The sequence below is a fragment of the Arachis hypogaea genome, chromosome 19 (genome assembly GCF_003086295.3).
Source record: "Arachis hypogaea cultivar Tifrunner chromosome 19, arahy.Tifrunner.gnm2.J5K5, whole genome shotgun sequence".
NCBI lineage: Eukaryota > Viridiplantae > Streptophyta > Magnoliopsida > Fabales > Fabaceae > Arachis > Arachis hypogaea.
This window is the reverse complement of record NC_092054.1, coordinates 149,156,597-149,177,775: the sequence shown is the minus strand read 5'-3', so window position 1 is coordinate 149,177,775 and position 21,179 is coordinate 149,156,597. Positions and strand designations below refer to the sequence as shown.

At 31.1% G+C, this 21,179-nt stretch overlaps 2 protein-coding genes across 2 annotated transcripts; both read right to left on the bottom strand.

Moving 5' to 3' along the window:
- Window positions 1–1,139: 1,139 nt before the first annotated feature.
- On the bottom strand, window positions 1,140–2,386 carry LOC112779381 (probable methyltransferase PMT11). Its single transcript, XM_025823620.3, has 4 exons — window positions 2,349–2,386; window positions 2,110–2,232; window positions 1,869–1,946; window positions 1,140–1,645 (listed from the first exon to the last, which is right to left on the bottom strand). The coding sequence occupies exons 1-4, from the start codon at window positions 2,384–2,386 to the stop codon at window positions 1,522–1,524; spliced, it is 363 nt and encodes a 120-aa protein (XP_025679405.1). The 3' UTR covers window positions 1,140–1,521.
- A 3,936-nt stretch (window positions 2,387–6,322) lies between these two features.
- On the bottom strand, window positions 6,323–12,931 carry LOC112776634 (ABC transporter G family member 25). The gene is made up of 3 exons (XM_025820849.3): window positions 12,699–12,931; window positions 11,705–12,557; window positions 6,323–7,691 (listed from the first exon to the last, which is right to left on the bottom strand). Exons 1-3 carry the CDS (start codon window positions 12,828–12,830, stop codon window positions 6,682–6,684), a joined length of 1,995 nt encoding a protein of 664 aa, XP_025676634.1. The 5' UTR covers window positions 12,831–12,931; the 3' UTR covers window positions 6,323–6,681.
- Window positions 12,932–21,179: the final 8,248 nt, after the last annotated feature.

Genomic DNA, 21,179 nt, shown 5'->3' with positions numbered 1-21,179 from the left:
ATTTTCCATTATTATCATTATTATAGTATCATTCTCAACTAATGGTGCAGCAAATACACATAATTAACTACAGTACAAATAAACTTATTTTTTTTTTTAAATTTGATTAGAAGTCTTACTTCTTTCTTGCTAATCCAACAAAAACAACAAAAAAGTAAACTCATAAATTAATAAAGAACTCAGAAAGACAAAAATACTTTTATTTATTTTAAACTTTGATTTAAGTTTAATCCAAATGCACATCGGCAATTGAACATGAATCTGAGGCCTCACTCTCTAATCCAACCTTACTTCATTCTTTCAATTTCATCATTTGCTCCAAATCTCACATCTTTTTAAACAATAAATAAAACTAATGTTAAAAAAAGATAAGTACTTTTTTCGTCCCCAAGGTCTGGGGTCGAAATCAAAATCGTTCCCAACCTTTTTTTATTATTAAAATCATCATCAACGTTACAAAACGTTATAAAATCGTCCTTTTCTACTTTAATAAGGGATATTTTCGTCCCTGCCCATTTTTTTCGCGGACATTTTCGTCCTCAAGAAATGGAAAATACATTCAAGCCCCTGACCCCTGAAAAACGTAGACATTTATGTCCTTCCGTTGAATTCAGCCGTTTGCACTGGACGGAAAAGGATGAGCTGGCAGAGGTGGCGCTGAGGTGGCCGTAACGGAGGCCAGGTGGCATGGAGCATTTCGTAACAGGACATATAAGTCCCTGGAGACAAAAACGACGCCATTTTTGTAACCTCCCCCAATCCTGTTTTGAATTTCTCTGCCTTTTCTTCTTCCTTCGTCCTTTTTCCCTTCCATTCTTCTTCCTTAGCCCCTGCCTTCATCACTGCCGCACAGCGGCGCCTCCATCAGCCACCATCAACGCTGGCGACCTCCTCCTTCCTCTCTTTCCGCGTCTTCTTCCCTTTCTCACTCCCTTACTCCCATTAGTCTCTCTCTCTTCTCACTTTTCCTCATCTCTCTCTCTGCTACGCTGACCCTAGAGCACGATTTTTCTTCAATCAAGAAGAAAATGTATACCTTATTTGGAAACTACTAATAAATCAATGGGGAAAAATGTATCAAAATCGTACATAGATGATTTGTTCTATTTGGAATAATCAACAATGAATATATGTGGAATAGCTTTGTAATATACAAATAAATTGAATGTTACAACTAAGTTAGATGATGCACTTGACTTACCCAACTTTTCGGGATCGCGCATCTCATGCCTAGTATCAACCAAAAAATGCTTCCAACATTCATCACTTTCTGAACTCTTTAAGTAACAAGTGAGTGATACTAGGCACTTAAAATCTTCCTATATTTCTGAAATGACAAACAGGATTTCATGTTGTATGACTTCACTTCTGCTATTTGTGGGATCAAAGCAAAACATGTGTTCCATTTCATGTTTATGCATACCCTCCCATTTTGTTTCAAGCATGTAGCAGGTGCTTGTCACACACCAATACTCTATAACTAGCATGAGGCCCCTCAGATGTATCTCTCAATGTGACTTGTCACCCCATTGCCTTGGCAATGTCTTGAATTTCATCCATGATGGCAATAGAATCGCGGATGTATACCCGTCCTCCTGGTCTTAGTATTCGGTCCATCTCAAGCATAATAGATGACACATTGCATCTGATAAGAGAGAAATCCAACACATAGACATTATCAATACTGGACTTTGCAGTCGAGCAGAGCGATCATAAAATAGTTATTTCCTAAGCTACTATTACGAAAGATGAATATCGGATTGGATATTCAAACCACAATTCTCATTTTTCTCATTATTAACAGAAATAGTGTAATGATTATAAGCCAGGAGGAAAGATACAAACTTGATAAGAAAAGAAAAAGGTACCTTTTGCGCTCTGCAGAAAGAAGGTTGGCAGCATGCAGAAAATCATAGATTCTTGGGTAGGTGTCAAATGCTTCACACCTAAATTATAAAAATTGCAGAATATTACAAAACACTAACAAGATCGCAAAAGTAATTTGGGGGAATTGATATAGAGGCTCTTTCAGTACATGGAATTGGAAAACCTCAGTACCACAAGGTGAACATTGTATTTAATATATCTTAAGTAAGTTTTGTTAAATACCAGTCATGCATAACTCCCATCAATCCACAGTCGTAGATAACTGGCAAGGCATTTGTGCTACTAACAGGAACAACATTCATAACCCAGCAGTCAAATTTCTGACTAATCAATGCTGCTGCAAACCTGAGAAAGCACTCAAATATATTGAAAATAAAATTTAGGAACTATCAAATATTAGAGCAATTAGGAATAACTAAATGTCTATTTATAAAAAGAAAATAAAACGATAGAAAAATTACCCTCCAAATCCAGCTCGCATGTCCATAACATTTCTCATTCTCGTCTCTTTCCAGCCTAAAGTATCAACATATTGTCCTATTATCTCATTCCAATATTTCGATTCTGCCTTAAAAAGCTCTGCTCTGGATGCGAAGGCATCAAATTTTATGCTTTGAAGCCTATCAGGCGGAGTTTGCAAACGAGCATCATTGAATCATTGAATCAAAGGAATTAGCTCATTTTAAAACAGAGATGTGGCATCAGACAGCAAAATGAGCACATAAGAGTTTATTATTAACCAAAACAGGCAATGAGAATTTACACAGCATCAATGTAAAACATCAGTCTCAGCAATTTCTATTAACCAACCCTAATCCTAACAATTCAAGAACAATTGAACAAACTAAATATAATGAACTACAAACAGTGATTGCACAGACAACAACATTAAGCAAGCAAGACCTAATCCACTATCCACGTCAGATTCTCTAACAACCTAATGTAACTAACTAATCTAACTAAATTGAAATTAGCTAAACAAAACTAACTAAACAATATTAATTAACTAATTACAATAACAGAGTGAATTAAACACAGAGAAAGAAGATCTGCAAAGCACAGGGGTGGTAATGAGAGAGAGAGGAAATGATGGTTGGGCCCTAGTAGCGATGGTGGTGCGTTGGTAGAGAGGCGGCGGCGCGGCAACAGTGGGTCGCCGAGAAGGTTGTCGCGGACGAACGGTGGGTGGAAGGAGGGTGAGAAGAGAGAGAGACTAATGGGAGTAAGGAAGTGAAAAAGGGAAGAAGACGCAAAAAGAGAGGAAGGAGGAGGTCGCCGGCATTGATGGTGACTGACGGAGGCGCCGCTGTGCGGCGGTGATGAAGGCAGGGGCCAAGGAAGAAGAATGAAAGGGAAAAAGGACGAAGGAAGAAGAAAAGGCAGAAAAATTCGAAACAGGATTGGGGCAGGTTACAAAAATGGCGTCGTTTTTGTCTCTAGGGACTTATATGTCCTGTTATGAAATACTCCATGCCACCTAGCCTCCGTTACGGCCACCTCAGCGCCACCTCATCTTTTTTCGTCCAGTGCAAACGGCTGAATTCAACGGAAGGACATAAATGTCCACGTTTTTCAGGGGTCAGGGGCTTGAATGTATTTTCCATTCCTTAAGGACGAAAATGTCTGCGAAAAAAAAGGTCAGGGACGAAAATGTCCTTTACTCATAATTTTATTTTTTTTCATATTACCTTTCATTATTAATAAAAATAATTAAAATTAAAAATATTATTAAACCCCCCTCCCCTCCTCTCCCTCCGTAACTCACCCCCTCACCCCACTCCCTCACTCATCCCCACTCCCTCACCCCACACCCGATTCCTGACTCTCGACTCCCGTACCTCCCTTACCCCTCAGCCCCTCATCCCACTCCCGTCACCCCACTCCCGTAACTCCCATCCCCTTCCTCATGCCCCTCTCTTCAAAACCCCAACCCCAATTTCAACTTCAATTTTTCTCTTAACCACCGCCGCCGCTCTACTTATTCGTTTTTAGGGTTCGCCGCCGCTGCCGCCGCCGTGTGGTCATCGGGAGGGGGATCTCGCCGGCGCTGCTTCTTCTTCTGTGATTGTCCTGCTTCTTCTTCTGTGACTGCTTGAACTTCTGCTTCTGCTTGTTTTGCTGCTTCTTCTTCTGCTTTTGGCCTACTTCTGCTTGAACTTTTGTGGTCATTTGTGACTGCTTCTGTTGTTTTGCTGTTTTTGGATCTGAAAACTGAAATTGTAATTGATGATTATTGAGTTATTGTTTATTGAAATTGTTATGGTTCTTCTGCTTCTGATTTTTTTGTTGATTTATTTTGTTTTGTAAATGTTGCTGTTAATTTGTTTTATTTTGTTATGAGTAATGAATGGCTATGGTGGCAGTAGTGATGGTGGTGAAGAAAGGAAGAGTGAGAAGAGGAAGGAGATTGGGGTGAGGGGGTGGGGGTTTGCGATGAGGGGTTAAGGGAGTGGGGTGAGGGGTGGGGGGTGGGGGGTTACGGTGAGGGGCTTGATGCTGGTGGTGGTGGTGGTGGTGTTGGTGTTGATGGTGGTTTTAGTGGCATGGTGTTGTTGCTGTTGATGGTGGTTGTGGTGGTATGGTGTTGTTGCTGTTTGGTGGTCTTGGTGTTGATGTTGGTTGGTGTTGGTGGTGGTGGTGGTGGTGGTGGTGTTGGTGTTGATGGTGGTTGTGGTGGTAATGTTGGTGGTGGGGTGAAGAAGGTGAAGAGGAGAATGATGATGATGAGGGTATTTTGGTCCAAAAATTCGGAAAATGATGATTTTAAAGCGTTTTTGAACGTTGAGGATGATTTTAATAAAAAAAAGATCGGAGACGATTTTGATTTCGACCCCAGACCTTGGGGACGAAAAAAGTACTTATCCCTTAAAAAAAATATGCAAATATTTTTTTAATGCCACATTCCCCTGATCCAAATTGAACGTGAGCACTTATGCCTTGAATATTACTAACACATACATTAAACATTGAACTGCAGTCTTTGTCTTTTACTGTGATCGTATATAATCTAGAGTGCAGCCCATTCTTCCTGTCAACTACAGTTCAAATTTTAAAAATAAAATTTTTAAATCAAAACAAATACAACTGTTCTCATTTTTCACAGTAATTAAAATTTACAAAAGGCAGATACAAATCAAAGTAAAACAAATAGTGAAAAAAATAAATAATTAACATAATTATTTTTCAATTACGCTTTATTGATATAGACGAACAACGCAATGCAACAAAATTCAGATACTCATGAATGCTAACAGCACACTTTGCATTTCAAGAAAACCTAATAATGCATCAAACCTAATCACAAAAATTAGAAAAAGAAAATTGCAGAGAACACACCACAAAAATATTTCAATCTCATCTTTAATTTCATTTTCAGATCAACAAATATACACAATATAGTATTACATTTTGGATATGTTCAAGTCAACTATCACTTTTAGTCTAATATCAGTAAAGTAATAATTTCTCCAAATTCAAGTTCGTAACTAAATCTGATGTAGTAAAGTAGCAAATCTGATGAAGAAAAGCACGTCAAGTTGTAAGTTGTGATAACCAAACTTTTTTAGGACGACATCAATGGTATATTATCAAAAGCCAAAATAATGAATAAAAAACAAAAAACTAAAGGGTAATAAGTAATAACTACTCACCCCAACCCCCAAACACTTATTGCTTTGGAAAAACCCATAAATATAAAATATTTTAAAAAATTGCTAAATAAACAAAAGAGTTTTATAATCACAATACTTTATCAATAAAGAGTAAATTCAACATGCCTCACATCGATTATAAATGCACGGCAAACAATTAAAAACCAAAAGAAGAAAATATCAAAGCAAATAATAATTTTTTTTTTTATCAAAAATAAGGAGACTCGAATTTGTAACTTCTTAGATGAGCATAAAAAAACTATAACATTTGAATTATAACTCATTAACAAAGCAAATAATAACTTTAAACAAATAGAATTGATGGTCCCTCGAATTAAGCAATGTCAACAGTCTACTATAAAATGTCACTAGAATTAAGCAATGTCAACAAAATCCTAGAATTGGCGTCAAAGTTATAATTTTGAGATGCTATTTAGAGTAGACCAAAAAGAAAGAAAAAAGAAAGAGAGAAAGTCGGCTTAGCGAGCCTAAATTCATGATTAAAGAGATTCGGGGCTTGTTCCTAAGATTTTCTGTTCAAGTTTTACAGTAGGACAAGATTCAAGTTAGATTAGTTAAATTGAATAGATTTTATATATGAGTAGCACTTTAACAGTATCTTAGAGTGTTTGTAACGTGAGAGATTAAACTCCCTTTCCGCAATGCTTTTTTATCCACGTAAACAAAATTCCATACGGAAGAAATTCCTTTTTTTTCCCTCTTCCTTGAATATTCATTCTTAGTACACAAATGAAACATAAGAGATCAACTTGAAATCCAAAATATACAAATGACTCTTGTTTCTTTGCCTCAATCAATAATTCGATTTGCTAATTTCTCTAACTTTACAGCTTAGATTATGTCATCATTTTCATCAATTCAATTACACTTGTTCGAATCAACTAGTTAGTGAATAGCTAGCCTAATGTAAACTTTGTGGCTGTTGCATTGCACTACTATCCAACCAATTGATCCATCCTTTTCTCTTCAAAACATGATCATCTTTGTAACTTTTAATTAATTAATTAATTAATTAATTAATTAAAAAGGTTTTAGTTTAATTTTCCTTAGGAAAAAAAAGAAAGAGAGAAAAACACTATGCAATTCTTCATGAGAGAATTTCAATAATTGTAGATTCTTCTTCCTAAATCTTGATGCGCCTCAATGCAAGGTAGGCCAATAATCTGTACCCTACAAACATGAGAAACAAGACACCAATGCTTCCCACAGTGCCAATTTGGCCCATCACATCCTCTTCAAGAAACTTGCAATTAGCCCTGTCTCCACCACCATGATTGCAACCCAACATGTATGAGATTTTCCTTCCATCACCATACTGAATCCTAGTCAGAAGCCTATAACAGTAAAAAGTTGTGGATATGTATTTGATCCAAGCCATACATGCTGGAACCTTATGGACATAGTATCCACCTGTTAGCACAAATGCTAGCATTGTCACTGCTGCAACAGTTGAAGCTTGTTTGGCATCCATTATCGCGGCGCCTAAGGCGAGTCCAAGACCCTGCGAGACAAGGACATATCCAAGGATGACCAACCATGTCAATAGAAATGCCACCAGATCAGGCTTTAGGCCTCCCATCCAATATGTCACAATGAGGAAAATTGTGGGCAGGATAAGCTCCATTGGAAGATCGCCAACGATTCGAGACATGAAGTAGGATGACAATGTGTACATTCCAGAGGCCCTTTCTTTCATGAAGATGGCGCGCTCTTGGGGGAAGGCGAAAACAGAGTTGAAGGATGGGAATACACCCCAGAAGATTGAAATGAAGAAGAGTAGGCCAAGCCTGTCCTGAACATTTCTGTAGTCAGAGTGCCACCACATTAGGCCTGCTAATAGTGCAGCTGCAATGACTTGGAACACTCTCAGAGTGTTGAAAGATTCATGCTTTCTCTCTTTGAGGCTTCTTTGGAAGAGTGTGCTGAATTGGTTGAACCAATCTAAGAAGCTAACCCTGTCACTATATCTGCTTCTTCCCATTGGGTGTGTGTTCTTTGTAGGATTAACAATGTTGGGAGTGTCCATGCATAAAGCTTTTACCTTTGGAGCTAGTGCTGTGTTGTATGAATGAATTAGGTTCTGCCTTATGTTTGGCTTATCTCTTTCACTTACACCATCAACATGGCTAACACCTGCAGAATTCAAAGCCAAGTTTCATTAATAAAAGGTGCATCCTCTTATTGTTATTGTTAATTTGTTATTGTACTTGTATTTAATATCTAAATAAACTTGGTAATCCAACAATTTCTAGGTGTTTCAAAAGATCCCATAATAATATCTGAAAAGCAAGAGGGCTTCATAATTCTTAGTTATGCTTTATTTCGCTTTCAGTTGGCAAGTATAGCCAATTCAGATTTCATCTTTGGATAAAAGAATAAGGGACCACAACAGAAAGAGAAAGCATATCAGATCAACCATATACAAGAGAGATCAGATAGAAACTTATTTTCTATGAGAGACCTTATCTGAAAACCAATAATATACTCTGGAATAAACTATAGGAAACTATGGCTGTAGCATCATGGCCATTCGCCATGGCAATGGCCATATGGGACCGTGTATTATAAAATCTAGCATTTAAAAATGATCAAATCTATTTACTTAAAGATACTGAAGCAGAAGAAAGTATAGGACAAGATAAAGAGGATCATAAAGTAAATCAAAGTATGTGCTTAATTAAATTAATTAAACACGCAATTGATTAATCCAAAGGAGTCAGATTAAGAGGCATAAACATGGTTAAGTAGGATAGTGGAACTTGTAAAAGCTGACTTATGTGCTAGTGTTATGGTGAGTCTCCACTAATATGGTGCTGGCACTGTTGATAGGGCCACCAGCTCCCACTTTCATATGTTTGATCAACATAAATCTATTCAATTTTATTTTTATTCAACCTTTCAGCCATCAAAGTTCACTTTTGTGGGACAAAATGTTTTTAATCTTGTAAATCAGACCCAACACGTGTAGCTCTTTAACAGATCCTAAGAATAGAGAGATACTTAAAAAAGGTAGAGAGGAAAAGGAGAGAAATTAAGAAAACAAAATGAATAAGAAAACTGAAAAGGGGAACCATATGCACGATTGGCCAGATCATTGTCAAAGAAGTGAAGGTCAAGCTTTTTCCCATATGTGTAAAGATGAATAAGGAACACCCCCAAGACCATGTTCTAGCTTGTATTGATCAAAAACACTATTTTTCTAGGAAAACGGCTTTAGATGCAGTGCCACAAACCCAAATAATTATTGTTTTTTAGCAGAATAATAACATGTATATTCTATTAGTAAGGGATATGACTCTCTAAGGAAAGAGATATATACTTAATATTATTGTAATTCTATTAGAAAAGATAAGATATGTTGATTATGACTCAACCCCATCATTACTATAAACCTCTTTTATACAGCTAACTAAAATTAGGTATAAATGCTATGATATATGATTTTATCAGCATTTAATTTAAGGGCAGACAGTGATTCAGTGTGCCACTTTATTTTTCCCTGGGTGTCCTCTTTGCTAATTCTTTTTTTTTTTTTTCCTTCTTCCTCTCTTTTACAAGATTGATGGTTTCTCACGCTATGAGTGTCGTCATCACCTCCTCCACCTCAATATCCACATTATAATCATGGCCCCAAGGATCAATGAAAAAAGGTTTAGAGAGGCACATATATCCTTCATAATCGTCTAGTGCCACCTATATATAAGATTAAAATACCTAGTCAAAGAGCACTACTTACCTTAGCAGTTATTTCACGGATTAAATTAATTCTAGACTATGCTCGGTGACATCAGCCACCAGTCTAGTCTAAAAGAAGCAATACTATTGGTCCAACACTAACTTAAATACAAAGACCACTTATCTACAACTTAAGTCTCAGCCCACTACTTAAGCATTTCCAACTTTATGAAATATGTCACGTTCTTCTCTTTTGACCATAAATAACCTTGGTCCACATGGAGGACATTTGCAATTATAATTACTCTAATCTGATTACATCAGGTTGTAAATTGTTCATAGTGTGTTTCTGTTAAAACTCTTGCATCCTTTTCAGTGTAATAACAACTAGCATACTTTGCTATGTAACACCACTTCTTTTTTATTTTTGAAGAGAATGTAAAATCTAAAACACATTTGACACTAAATTAAAAAGTGGGAGAAATACATAACTGAATATTCGTAATAAAATAAGTATAATACCATATGTTAGAATAAACAGAGAGTGGTTTATATATATACACGTCACAAAGGTTACATGCCAATATCAGCATCAAGAGGTTACTTTAAAGTGTTTTCTCGGTTGGTATATGCTCGAAAGACAAGTTATTACTTATCCTACAACAAAAGCAAGTTAATTGAAATGCCAATTTTAGACACCACAACAAAAGCGTAATTGATTCTGATGTTATTATGTTATCCTTTGCAAAATAAAAGATAGTAGATTAAGTTGTTCAATTCCTGTTGAAAAGGATATGGTTGATAGCTCTTTAATATAAGGGTCCATGTCTCTATATATAATAACTCCTCCTTCGTATGATATATGTATCTCTATTATTTACCTTCTAGTTTTGGGAATATTTCCGGACCCCACATATATATGACATTGGCACCTAACCTCACCTGACAGGGATCGAAAAAATCCCTGTGTCTCCCAAAAAATAGTCTTATAATTAACAAGCTTAGTCTTGGATTATTCTCTAAGAATGAAAATTAAAATCAACTCCAATACTATACATATGTATAAATATTAAATAATGCTCTAGTACAATCAACTATTTTATTGATACTTCCAGAATCCAGCTTAAGTCCAAAATATTTATTTGGTAATTGTGGGCTTGAATTAGAGGGGAAAAAACACATGCCTCGGTTGAGGAGGCAGTGGCTCTATGCTTTAGGTTTGGCCAAGATGAAACAGTGTGAACTGTGAAGAAACAAAATAAGGGAAAGGGGAAAATCAAGGAGTATAAAGGAGTCAGAGTCACATCAGTGGTTGGCCCCAGAAAAAGAAAAACCAACTGGATATATAAGAAGCAAGGAAAAGAAGGAAATGATAGAGGCAATAACAAATTAAACACTTCCGAAAAAAGAGGACACGTGGTAAGCATCAAGGGATTTGTTTAAATAAAATTAATTAAAGCATTCCCAGGCCAACAGAAAATCAAAACCCATTACGTATCTAATCGATTTGTTCCACTCAAAGCTGAGACGCTTCCTTTATCTTTCTCTCCTCTCACTCATACGCTACATATATTTATAAAGTATGTAAATAAATAAAATTCTTTACGCACAACAATAATCATCATCACACCACTATGGCAATATAGGTGAGGGCAACCCCATTGCCCTGAAAGACTTCATGAACTACAGTTAAATTAAACAGACAAAGGGTGTAGTAGTAATAGTACAATAACCTAGTTTCATCATATGGGATGCTGAATTCGTAGCCAGCAAAGTGTATCAACAAAATAGTAGCATGATGTTTGTCACAGCATGTTGCCTAAACTTGATGCTCCTTATTAATGACGTCCCATTATTAATTCATTGAACCAAAAACTCACCCACCAATCCACCATGCTTATATATATATATATATATTCTTAGATACTATTCTCCCAACAAAATCACAATCAAAATGTCACATCTACAACACACCATAACACTAATAATTCGGTAAATCCACATTCTTTTCATTACCCCCGTCTACAAAAAAAATTCTTCATAACTAAACACCAAGTCTATTTAGTCAAATATTCCCTTCCTAACCTAATTAATCTTACTTAATTAACATCAATAATTAACCAACTTATCACCAACAAATAGCAATTTTGACAGTGCAAACTTTACTTTAACTGCCAAAAAAGTTTGTAATCACTGTATCCTTGTCATACTCTTTTCCTCCATTGTGTCAAAACTACCATCATTTGTAGACAAAAAGAATAATATAATATTACTTTCTCAATTTCACCTTAGTTATTTTAAGAATGAATTTATAAAAGATAAAAATGACTTATCATAAATATTATAGAAATTAAGTCTTAACTGCCACCAAAAGTTTGTTACAACAGAATAACATCAAGCTGAGTTACCGTTGTGATAACAGAAAATGAAAAAAATAAAAATAAAAATAAACGAAGAGAAAGTTGACGTACCGTTAGCGAGATCGAGAAGGAAATCGGCGGGGTTCATCGGAAAAGATGGCACAAAACCAACGGACTCAAAGTACCGCATGGCGTCGCATCCTTTACCGAAATAGAGGCAATTCCCTTCGGAGAGCACGAGAACCTTATCGAACATCTGGAACACGCGGCTCGACGGTTGGTGCACCGACGTAACCACCGTCTTCCCCTTCTTCGCTAGCGAACCGAGCACCGAAATGAGGCGGTGCGCCGACGTGGAGTCCAGCCCCGACGTCGGCTCGTCCAGCAGCAGCAGGCTCGGATCCACAAGCATCTCATGCGCAATGCTCACGCGCTTCCTCTCCCCGCCGGAGACACCGCGGATGAAGCTGTTCCCGATTATGGTGTCCTCGCACTTGCCTAGTCCAAGCTCCGCAATCGCCGACTCCGCCGCCGCAATCTTCGCCTCACGCGGCAGCGAACGAGGGAGGCGGAGCATGGAGCAGAAGACTAGGGTTTCCCGGACGGTGAGGTGCGGGTAGAGCACGTCGTCCTGCGTAACGAATCCGGTTCGGCGGAGAATCGGTTTGGTGAGCTTGGATGAGTTTGCGAGAATTGTTCCGGTGAGGCCGTGACCATGGAGTCTCCCTGCAAGCGCGTTTAGGAGCGTTGATTTGCCGCTTCCTGATGGACCAAGGATGGCTAGGATCTCTCCCGGGTACGCTATCCCTGTTACTCCGTTTAGAATTGTTCTTTCTTGCAGCACCGTTGATCTTGTTGGATCGGACGGTGTTGGTGACTCGCGATCAGTTGCGAAAAGTTTCTTAATGCACCTTCCTTTAGCTTGCTTGTTCTCTATCTTTATCCGGTACCCCACGTCCATGAACTGCGTTAATTATTTGCATGAACACATAGTTAAAGCATAATAGTATGGGGTCAACGATGTTATGACTAGTTATGACTTGTTAGTGGTTAATTAATTAAATGAATAAACATTGTGATTAATTAGTATTAGTAATAATAATACCTTGAGAGTGATTGGGTAAGAAGGGGACATTAAAGGAGGGATGTCACGGGATTCTCGAGGGGGTTGTTTGGGTGAGTCTCCATTTGGAGTTTCTACGCCACCAAACGCTGCCCTTTGTGTTGTTGTAGACATTGTTATTGTATGTTTTTGAGGGAGAGATGGAAACTAAAAAGAAACAAGTGTTGTTAGTTGATAGTGAATGAATTAGTGAGTGGAAGAAGGAAGACGGAAGAAGAAGGGGGTATTTATGGAGGAGGTGAGGAGGGTGGACCCCATGGGTGTGCCACGTCAACGTGGAACAACCAAATGGGGAATGGTTACGTGTCAACATTTTGGTGTGCTGTTGTCATCTGTCCCCAGAAATGGTTCATTATGTAAAATAACGAGTAACAAAAGTTTAGGTTCCATTCATTATTATTATTATTATTATTTTTATTAATTATAATGGAGGGCACATAACTGCGTGTAAATAATAATAAGTAATAACTTGAGCAGTACTCCAACATTGATCTGCAAATGGTAAGAATTATTTTAATTTAATTTGGTATGTATAAAGTAGGTAGCTAAGCTAGGTGTAATTGTGAGAAATACTATTGGGTACACTTGTTTATACTTTATCACCGAAGGAAACTGTATCGCAAGTTAGAGCCAATTAAAGTGAACTGAGATGCAAAGGATATAGATGAAGGAGTGGAGCAGTAGAGCAATAATAATTAGAAGTAGAGAGTAGAGTAGAGAGAGAGAGAGATCAGAATCTTTAAATAGTATTAATAGAGGTTGAAAAGGGAGAGTGGCATGTGGTAGGCAGATACTGTAGCCTATTGCCACCGTTGCTTTGATCACTCATCAATTTCTTATTTCTTACCACCAACGAAGGTAAGGGATATTTTTGGATATAGTATTCTTTTGCTCTTTTATTCCTGGGATATTTATTAAATTAGGTTCAGACTATATCAAACCTCTAGTAAATAAATTAATTTTCGTTTTTTTTTCCATGAGAATAGTGTGTCATGAAACTATTAATTACAAAAGCTTAATCTGATAAAGAAAATATTTAAGTAACTATAACTTTTATATAGAATAAAAAAAACTTAACCTAATTTATTTTTCATCATTAAATTTAGGTGTTATTAAAAGACTAGAAAAGTAACCGATAATAAATCAATAAAAAATAAGAAAGGTTATATATATGTACTATTTTTTACACTTTTTACTATTTTTTAATTTTAATATTAAAAGTGATATAATGAAAAACGAGAAAAAAATTCATCTTTTATATCATATAAAAATATAATAAATTATATACACAAATATTATTTCTATAATTTGTACGATGGCGCCATCCAAGCTTAAATGATTGTTAGATGTAGTTATAAAGTTTATAACATGTTACATCTAAAGCTTATAAATGTATATATGATAATATAAACATGATGATTATTGATGAGAATTCATCAATTAGATAGAACGAGGACACATACATTCTCTCTCTCTCTCTCTCTCTCTCTCTCTCTCTCTCTCTCTCTCTCTCTCTCTCTCTCTCTCTCTCTCTCTCTCTCTCTCTCTCTCTCTCTCTCTCTCTCTCTCTCTCTCTCAACCCATATATATATATGGGTTGTGATAGTGACTTGAACCTTGGAATGAATGTCCTACCACAATGAACTCTTACTGTTCTTCTTCTCTTGGCTAGTTTGTAGGAACATGACTTCATGGCCGCATTGGTCACCTTTCATTTCAAATTAATTTTTGTAGGTGCTCGTATATATTCTCACATTTCTTTTTGCTTTTTGAGTCACGTTCTAAAGAATTGTCATCATGTTATTCTTGAATAAAATCTTAATTAAACCTTGCTTTATTCTCATATTTAATTCTTCATCCTTAGCATTAAAGTTAAGTTTTTCTTCTAAGGGACCAAAATATACATAACTTATTAGTTATATCGTTTTCTTCTTCTCATCATCACTATATATGCGTTATCTTTAAAACTTTCAATTCATAGGTGTTTTATGCTTATATTTGAAAATCTATGTGTCATAAACATTATTTCAAAAAGTTTAATGATTAATTTAACAAATAAATTTTTAGATTAAAATTAAAGGTTCATGAAAAATCCCTACTTATTAAAACGATTTAATTATATGAATCTCGATGTTACGGTGATGCTAGGTATATTATTGTCATACAAAAAGCTTTACTAACGTATTACTAAGATATATATTTTGCAAACAACAGGAAACATATATGAAAGTTTTCATAGATCAAAATTAAAATCTGGTTTGCTTATAAATGCTACAAGAAATCAAAAGTGAAATTTTTGTATATATATATATATATATATATATATATATTATAATTTTAATTTCTTTTATTTTGTGTTTAACAATATTTTTAAGATATTTATTCACTAAACTCCTTAAAATATATAATAATATTAAGAAATCCAGAAAATCATGTAATGCCCCGTACAATTACAAGCACATATATTTTTATATGCTTGTGTAACTCCCAAAAATTGTTCAGTGCCAGGCCACTTTTTCCCAAGAAGATAATCCATTGACGTAACTAAATTAAATGTTTGCCATACATAGTGTTTGTTTAAAGCCTTAATTTCTTTTTAGATAGAACCTTTTTTTTAATCTTTAATTCGGATAATAACAACCTTTTCTTTATTCTTATATCACTATGAGATCAGAGTAGTAAAAAAATACTAAAAATTCATACATTATTATAAGAAATAAGTTAAAAAAGTACTCTACGAATATTATTTGTTAATAAAATGTGATAATAAATTCTTTTATATATTTAATAATTAAAATATAAAAACTTCATCTCATCAATAATTTTAACTAAACTTTTTTATAATATTCTTAAAAAAATATTTAAACACTTGTCAACATTATTATTAATTTATATAAAAAATTTTTACACAAACAATATATATAAAAGTGACTAAATTTTAAATTTATTATTATTATTATTATTATTATTATTATTATTATTATTATTATTATTATATTTTAATTTCTTTTTAGATAGAAATTTTTTTTAATGTCTTCAATTCGAATAATAACAATCTTTTTTTTAGCTCTGAAATCAGAATAGCAGGAGAATACTAAAAGTTCATGCATTATTATTAGAAATGAGTTAAAAAGTACTCTACGAATATTATTTATTAATAAAATATAATAATAAACTCTTTTATGTATTTAATAATTAAAATATAAAAAATTAATCCCATCAATAATTTTAACTAAACTTTTTTATAATATTCTTCAAAAAATATTTAAACACTTGTCAACATTATTATTAATTTATATAAAAAAAATTTACACAAACAAATAATAAATTATTTATTAACTTAAGAAGTCATTCTTTGATTATTATATTAAAATTTTTCTGATTAGAATATAAGAATTTTTACATTCTTAATTATATTATATATTATATATTATATAATATATACAACGGAAAAAATATAAAAAATAAAACAAAAAATTTTTACAATCTAAAATTTTATTGATATAGAGTTAATCGTTTTTTTTCTCTCACAGATGGTCAGAATAATAATAATAATAATAATAATAATAATAATAATAATAATAATAATAATAATATATTATTATTATTATTATTATTATTATTATTATTATTATTATTATTATTATTATTATTATATGAGAGCATTACTAATAATAAATTATTATTATCATTATTATATTTTAATTTCTTTTTGGATAGAACTTTTTTTTAATGTTTTTCATTCGGATAATAACAACCTTTTCTTTACTCCTGTATCGCTCTGAAATCAGAACAGCAAAAAATTACTAAAAATCCATGTATTATTATTAGAAATGAGTTAAAAAGTACTCTGCGAATATTATTTGTTAATAAAATGTGATAATAAACTCTTTTATGTATTTAATAATTAAAATATAAAAAATTCATCTCATCAATAATTTTAACTAAACTTTTTTATAATATTCTTAAAAAAATATTTAAACACTTGTCAACATTATTATTAATTTATATAAAAAAATTACACAAACAATATAATAAATTATTTATTAACTTAAGAAATCATTCTTTGATTATTATATTAAAATTTTTTTAATTAGAATATAAGAATTTTTATATTTTTAGTTATATTATATAATATATATACAACTGAAAAAATATAGAAAATAAGACAAAGATTCTTTACAATGTAAAATTTTATTAATACAGAATTAATCGTTTTTTTCTTTGACAGATGGTTAAAATTATTATTATTATTATTATTATTATTATTATTATTATTATTATTATTATTATTATTATTATTATTATATATGAGAGCACTACTAATAATAAATTTTTATTATTATCGTTATTATTATATTTTAATTTCTTTTTGGATAGAATTTTTTTTTAATGTCTTTGATTCTGATAAGAACAACTTTTTTTTTTCTACTCCTGTATTGCTCTGAAATCAGAGTAGCAGGAGAATAATGAAAATTCATGCATTATTGTTAGAAATGAATTAAAAAAGTACCTTACCAATATTATTTGTTAATAAAATGTGATAATAAACTCTTTGATGTATTTAATAATTAAAATATAAAAAAGTCATCTCATCAATAATTTTAACTAAATTTTTCTATAATATTCTTAAAAAAATATTTAAACACTTGTTAACATTATTATTATTATTTTATATAAAAAAATTTTACACAAATAATATATATAAAGGTGACTAAATTTTAAATTTATTATTATTATTATTATTATATTTTGATTTCTTTTTAGTTAGAACTTTTTTTAATGTCTTTAATTCGGATAATAACAACCTTTTCTTTACTCTTGTATCACTTTAAAATCAGAGTAGCAGAAAAATATTAAAAATCCATGCATTGTTATTAAAAATAAATTAAAAAATACTCTACAAATATTATTTTTTAATAAAATGTGATAATAAACTCTTTTATGTATTTAATAATTAAAATGTAAAAAATTCATCTCATCAATAGTTTGAACTAAACTTTTCTTTAATATTCTTAAAAAAAATATTTAAACACTTGTCAACATTATTATTAATTTATATAAAAAAATTTTACACAAACCATATAATAAATTATTTATTAATTTAAGAAATCGTTCTTTGATTATTATATTAAAATTTTTCTGATTAGAATATAAGAATTTTTATATTTTTAATTATATAATATATTATTATATATTATATAATATATATACAATAGAGAAAATGTGAAAAAATAAGACAAAAAAATTTTTACAATGTAAGATTTCATTGATACAGAATTAATCGTTTTTTCTCTGACAGATAGTCATAATATTATTATTATTATTATTATTATTATTATTATTATTATTTAATTTCTTTTTAGATAAAATTTTTTTAATGTCTTTAATTTGGATAATAACAACTTTTTTTTACCCTGCATCGCTATGAAATCAAAATAGTATGAGAATACTAAATATCCATGCATTATTATTAGAAATGAGTTAAAAAAGTACTCTACAAATATTATTTGTTAATAAAATGTGAAAATAAACTCTTTTATGTATTTAATAATTAAAATATAAAAAATTCATGTCATCAATAATTTTAACTATATTTTTCTATAATATTATTTAAAAAATATTTAAACACTTGTTAACATTATTATTAATTTATATAAAAAAATTTTACACAAATATATATAAAAATGACTAGATTTTAAATTTTTTATTATTATTATTATTATTATTATTATTATTATTATTATTATTATTATTATTGTATTTCTTTTTAGATAGAATTTTTTTTATGTTTATAATTCGGATAATAACAACCTTTTCTTTACTCCTGTATCGCTCTGAAATCAGCCTTTTCTTTACTCCTGTATCGCTCTGAAATCAGAGGAACAGGAGAATACTAAAAATCCATGCATTATTATTAAAGATGAGTTAAAAAATACTCTGCAAATATTAATTGTTAATAAAATGTGATAATAAACTCTTTTATGTATTTAATAATTAAAATATAAAAAATTCATTTCATCAATAATTTTAACTAAATTTTTCTATAATATTCTTAAAAAAATATTTAAACACTTGTCAACATTATTATTAATTTATATAAAAAAATTTACACAAACAATATATATAAAAATGATTAAATTTTAAATTTATTATTATTATTATTATTATTATTATTATTATTATTATTATATAAAATCACTACTAATAATAATTAAATTATAAAATATTATATATACATTAAAATTAATTATTAAAATTAATCATTATATATTATATATAAATATATATTATTTAATCTATTTTTAATATATATTTTATATTATTAGGTGATTTTGATAATTAATTTAATATACACTTGGTGTACGGTTGATTTAACATGTTGATAATGGTGACTTGATATTTTTATTTTTGATTTAGTTTCTTCTGTTGTGGGTTTGTGTTAAAGACGGTGAGAGGGCAGTAGGAAGCGGTGCGAGAGAGAGACATGATGAACAGAAAGCCAGAAATTGCTGCATGCATGTTTCTCGTAACAAAGTCAAACTCAGCTTCATTGACTCAACAGCAGCATTATGATGAATAATATCTTTTTCGTCACTTATTGCTGCTTTCACCATTCATTAACATTATTATTTCATGCTGCAAAACTGGAAGGTTTCTTCATCACACCCTCTCTATATATAGTATATATCATTGTCATTAATTATTTCATGCTTTCCTACCTATGATTCTAAATTGCTAGTTTGTGTTTTGTGGATTCCTTCCACTTTATTTAGTTTGTGAGATTGAGTTAATTAATTAAGATCATTTAACTATAAATATTATATAATACAGTAATAAGTGCAAATATATTTTTTTCATTTTATAGTATTTATTATTTTCAAAATAATTAAGTATATTGTAAAAGTGAGAGAAATATTATTTATGGCGCCAATTATTATTATTATTATTTTGGAACATTTAATTTAATTTTATTATAAAACCCTATATATAATATAACCAATTAAAATTAAACATGTCTACGTATTTCTGATAAGTATATATATAACTGTGAGATAAAAATTAAGAGATTAAAATTAAATTAAATTTTTGTATTATATTTAGTGTAAAATATATAAAATTGAATTATATTTTAACATTTTATTTAGTTTAAAATAATTAAATATAAATATAAAATAAAAAAATTATTAAAATATCTTTACTTAAAAAAAATTAAAATTTCAATCTATATTTTTAGAAATTTTAATTTTTTGTATTTTTATTTTTTAAAAATACTAAAATTTTGTGTTACAAAACTAAAATTTTAATTTTAATTTTTGACTATCAAACACAATAATATTAAATTTTAATTTTACGGATTATTAATGTCCAGAAACAAACACTGCACTATCCTAAACTACCTTATCAAGTAGTAGTCAAAGTTCATATTATATTTTACATTCATACTTTAATTACTTTATCAAGTTCAGAGCCCCCGCGTTAGGTGGGTGCATGTTTTTAGGAGTATATATATATATAAAATATAATTTTTTCTTCGATATATATCTCAATTTGATTATGGAAGCAATTCAATTCTTCATATCATGTTATATCTTTTATAAATAATAAGTTTGTGGACAAGATAATTCAGTAGCGAGTGACAACAATGCAAGAACCGAAAAGAAAGAAAGCAAGCAAGAAATGGAAGAAGAATATAATTAATGAAACATAGAAGATAGGTGGCATCTGGCATGGTGCAATATATAGAAGAGAGAACACGTGGAATGTGAAAGGTGAATTGTGTGTAAGCAGAAAATGAAACTTTGTTAAAAGTATGCGGAATTTGATGGGTTATAAGGCAGCAGATAGAAGATGAGATGCAATACATTCCAGAGGTATGAGTTATAAGCCATGTCATGCATCACCCTTCAAACAAACAATTCTTATGTCACTTTTCTAAACTTTGCTTGCTTTAGTATGCACTATTCCATACATGCACCCACACCCTACCTTTCATTTTACCCTTTTTCTTATTCCTACACACACTTCATTTTCCTTTTGCTAACGTAACACAAATCCTCTTCAACAACAGAAATTATTGCATATTTCTAAATAAAGATTTAACAATATAATTTTATTATGCCATTATGTCAGCAATTTTACTATAAACATGATATATGATAGAATATTATGATGTACGGACACTGATATAGACGCGCGGAACACGATACAACACAAGACACGCCACATGCGAATTTTAAAATTTTATAAGACACGGAGATATGCATACATATAAAATATAAATTCTTTTAAATAAATTGTAATGATATTTTGATATTTTATTGATATTAAAATATAAATTAATTTTTATAATTATTTTTAATGTCTTATTTTAATTATATCAAGTATTTAAAATATTTTTTATTTTAATAAATAATAATATATACTATATCTAAATTTATTTTAAAAATATATTTTAAGAAT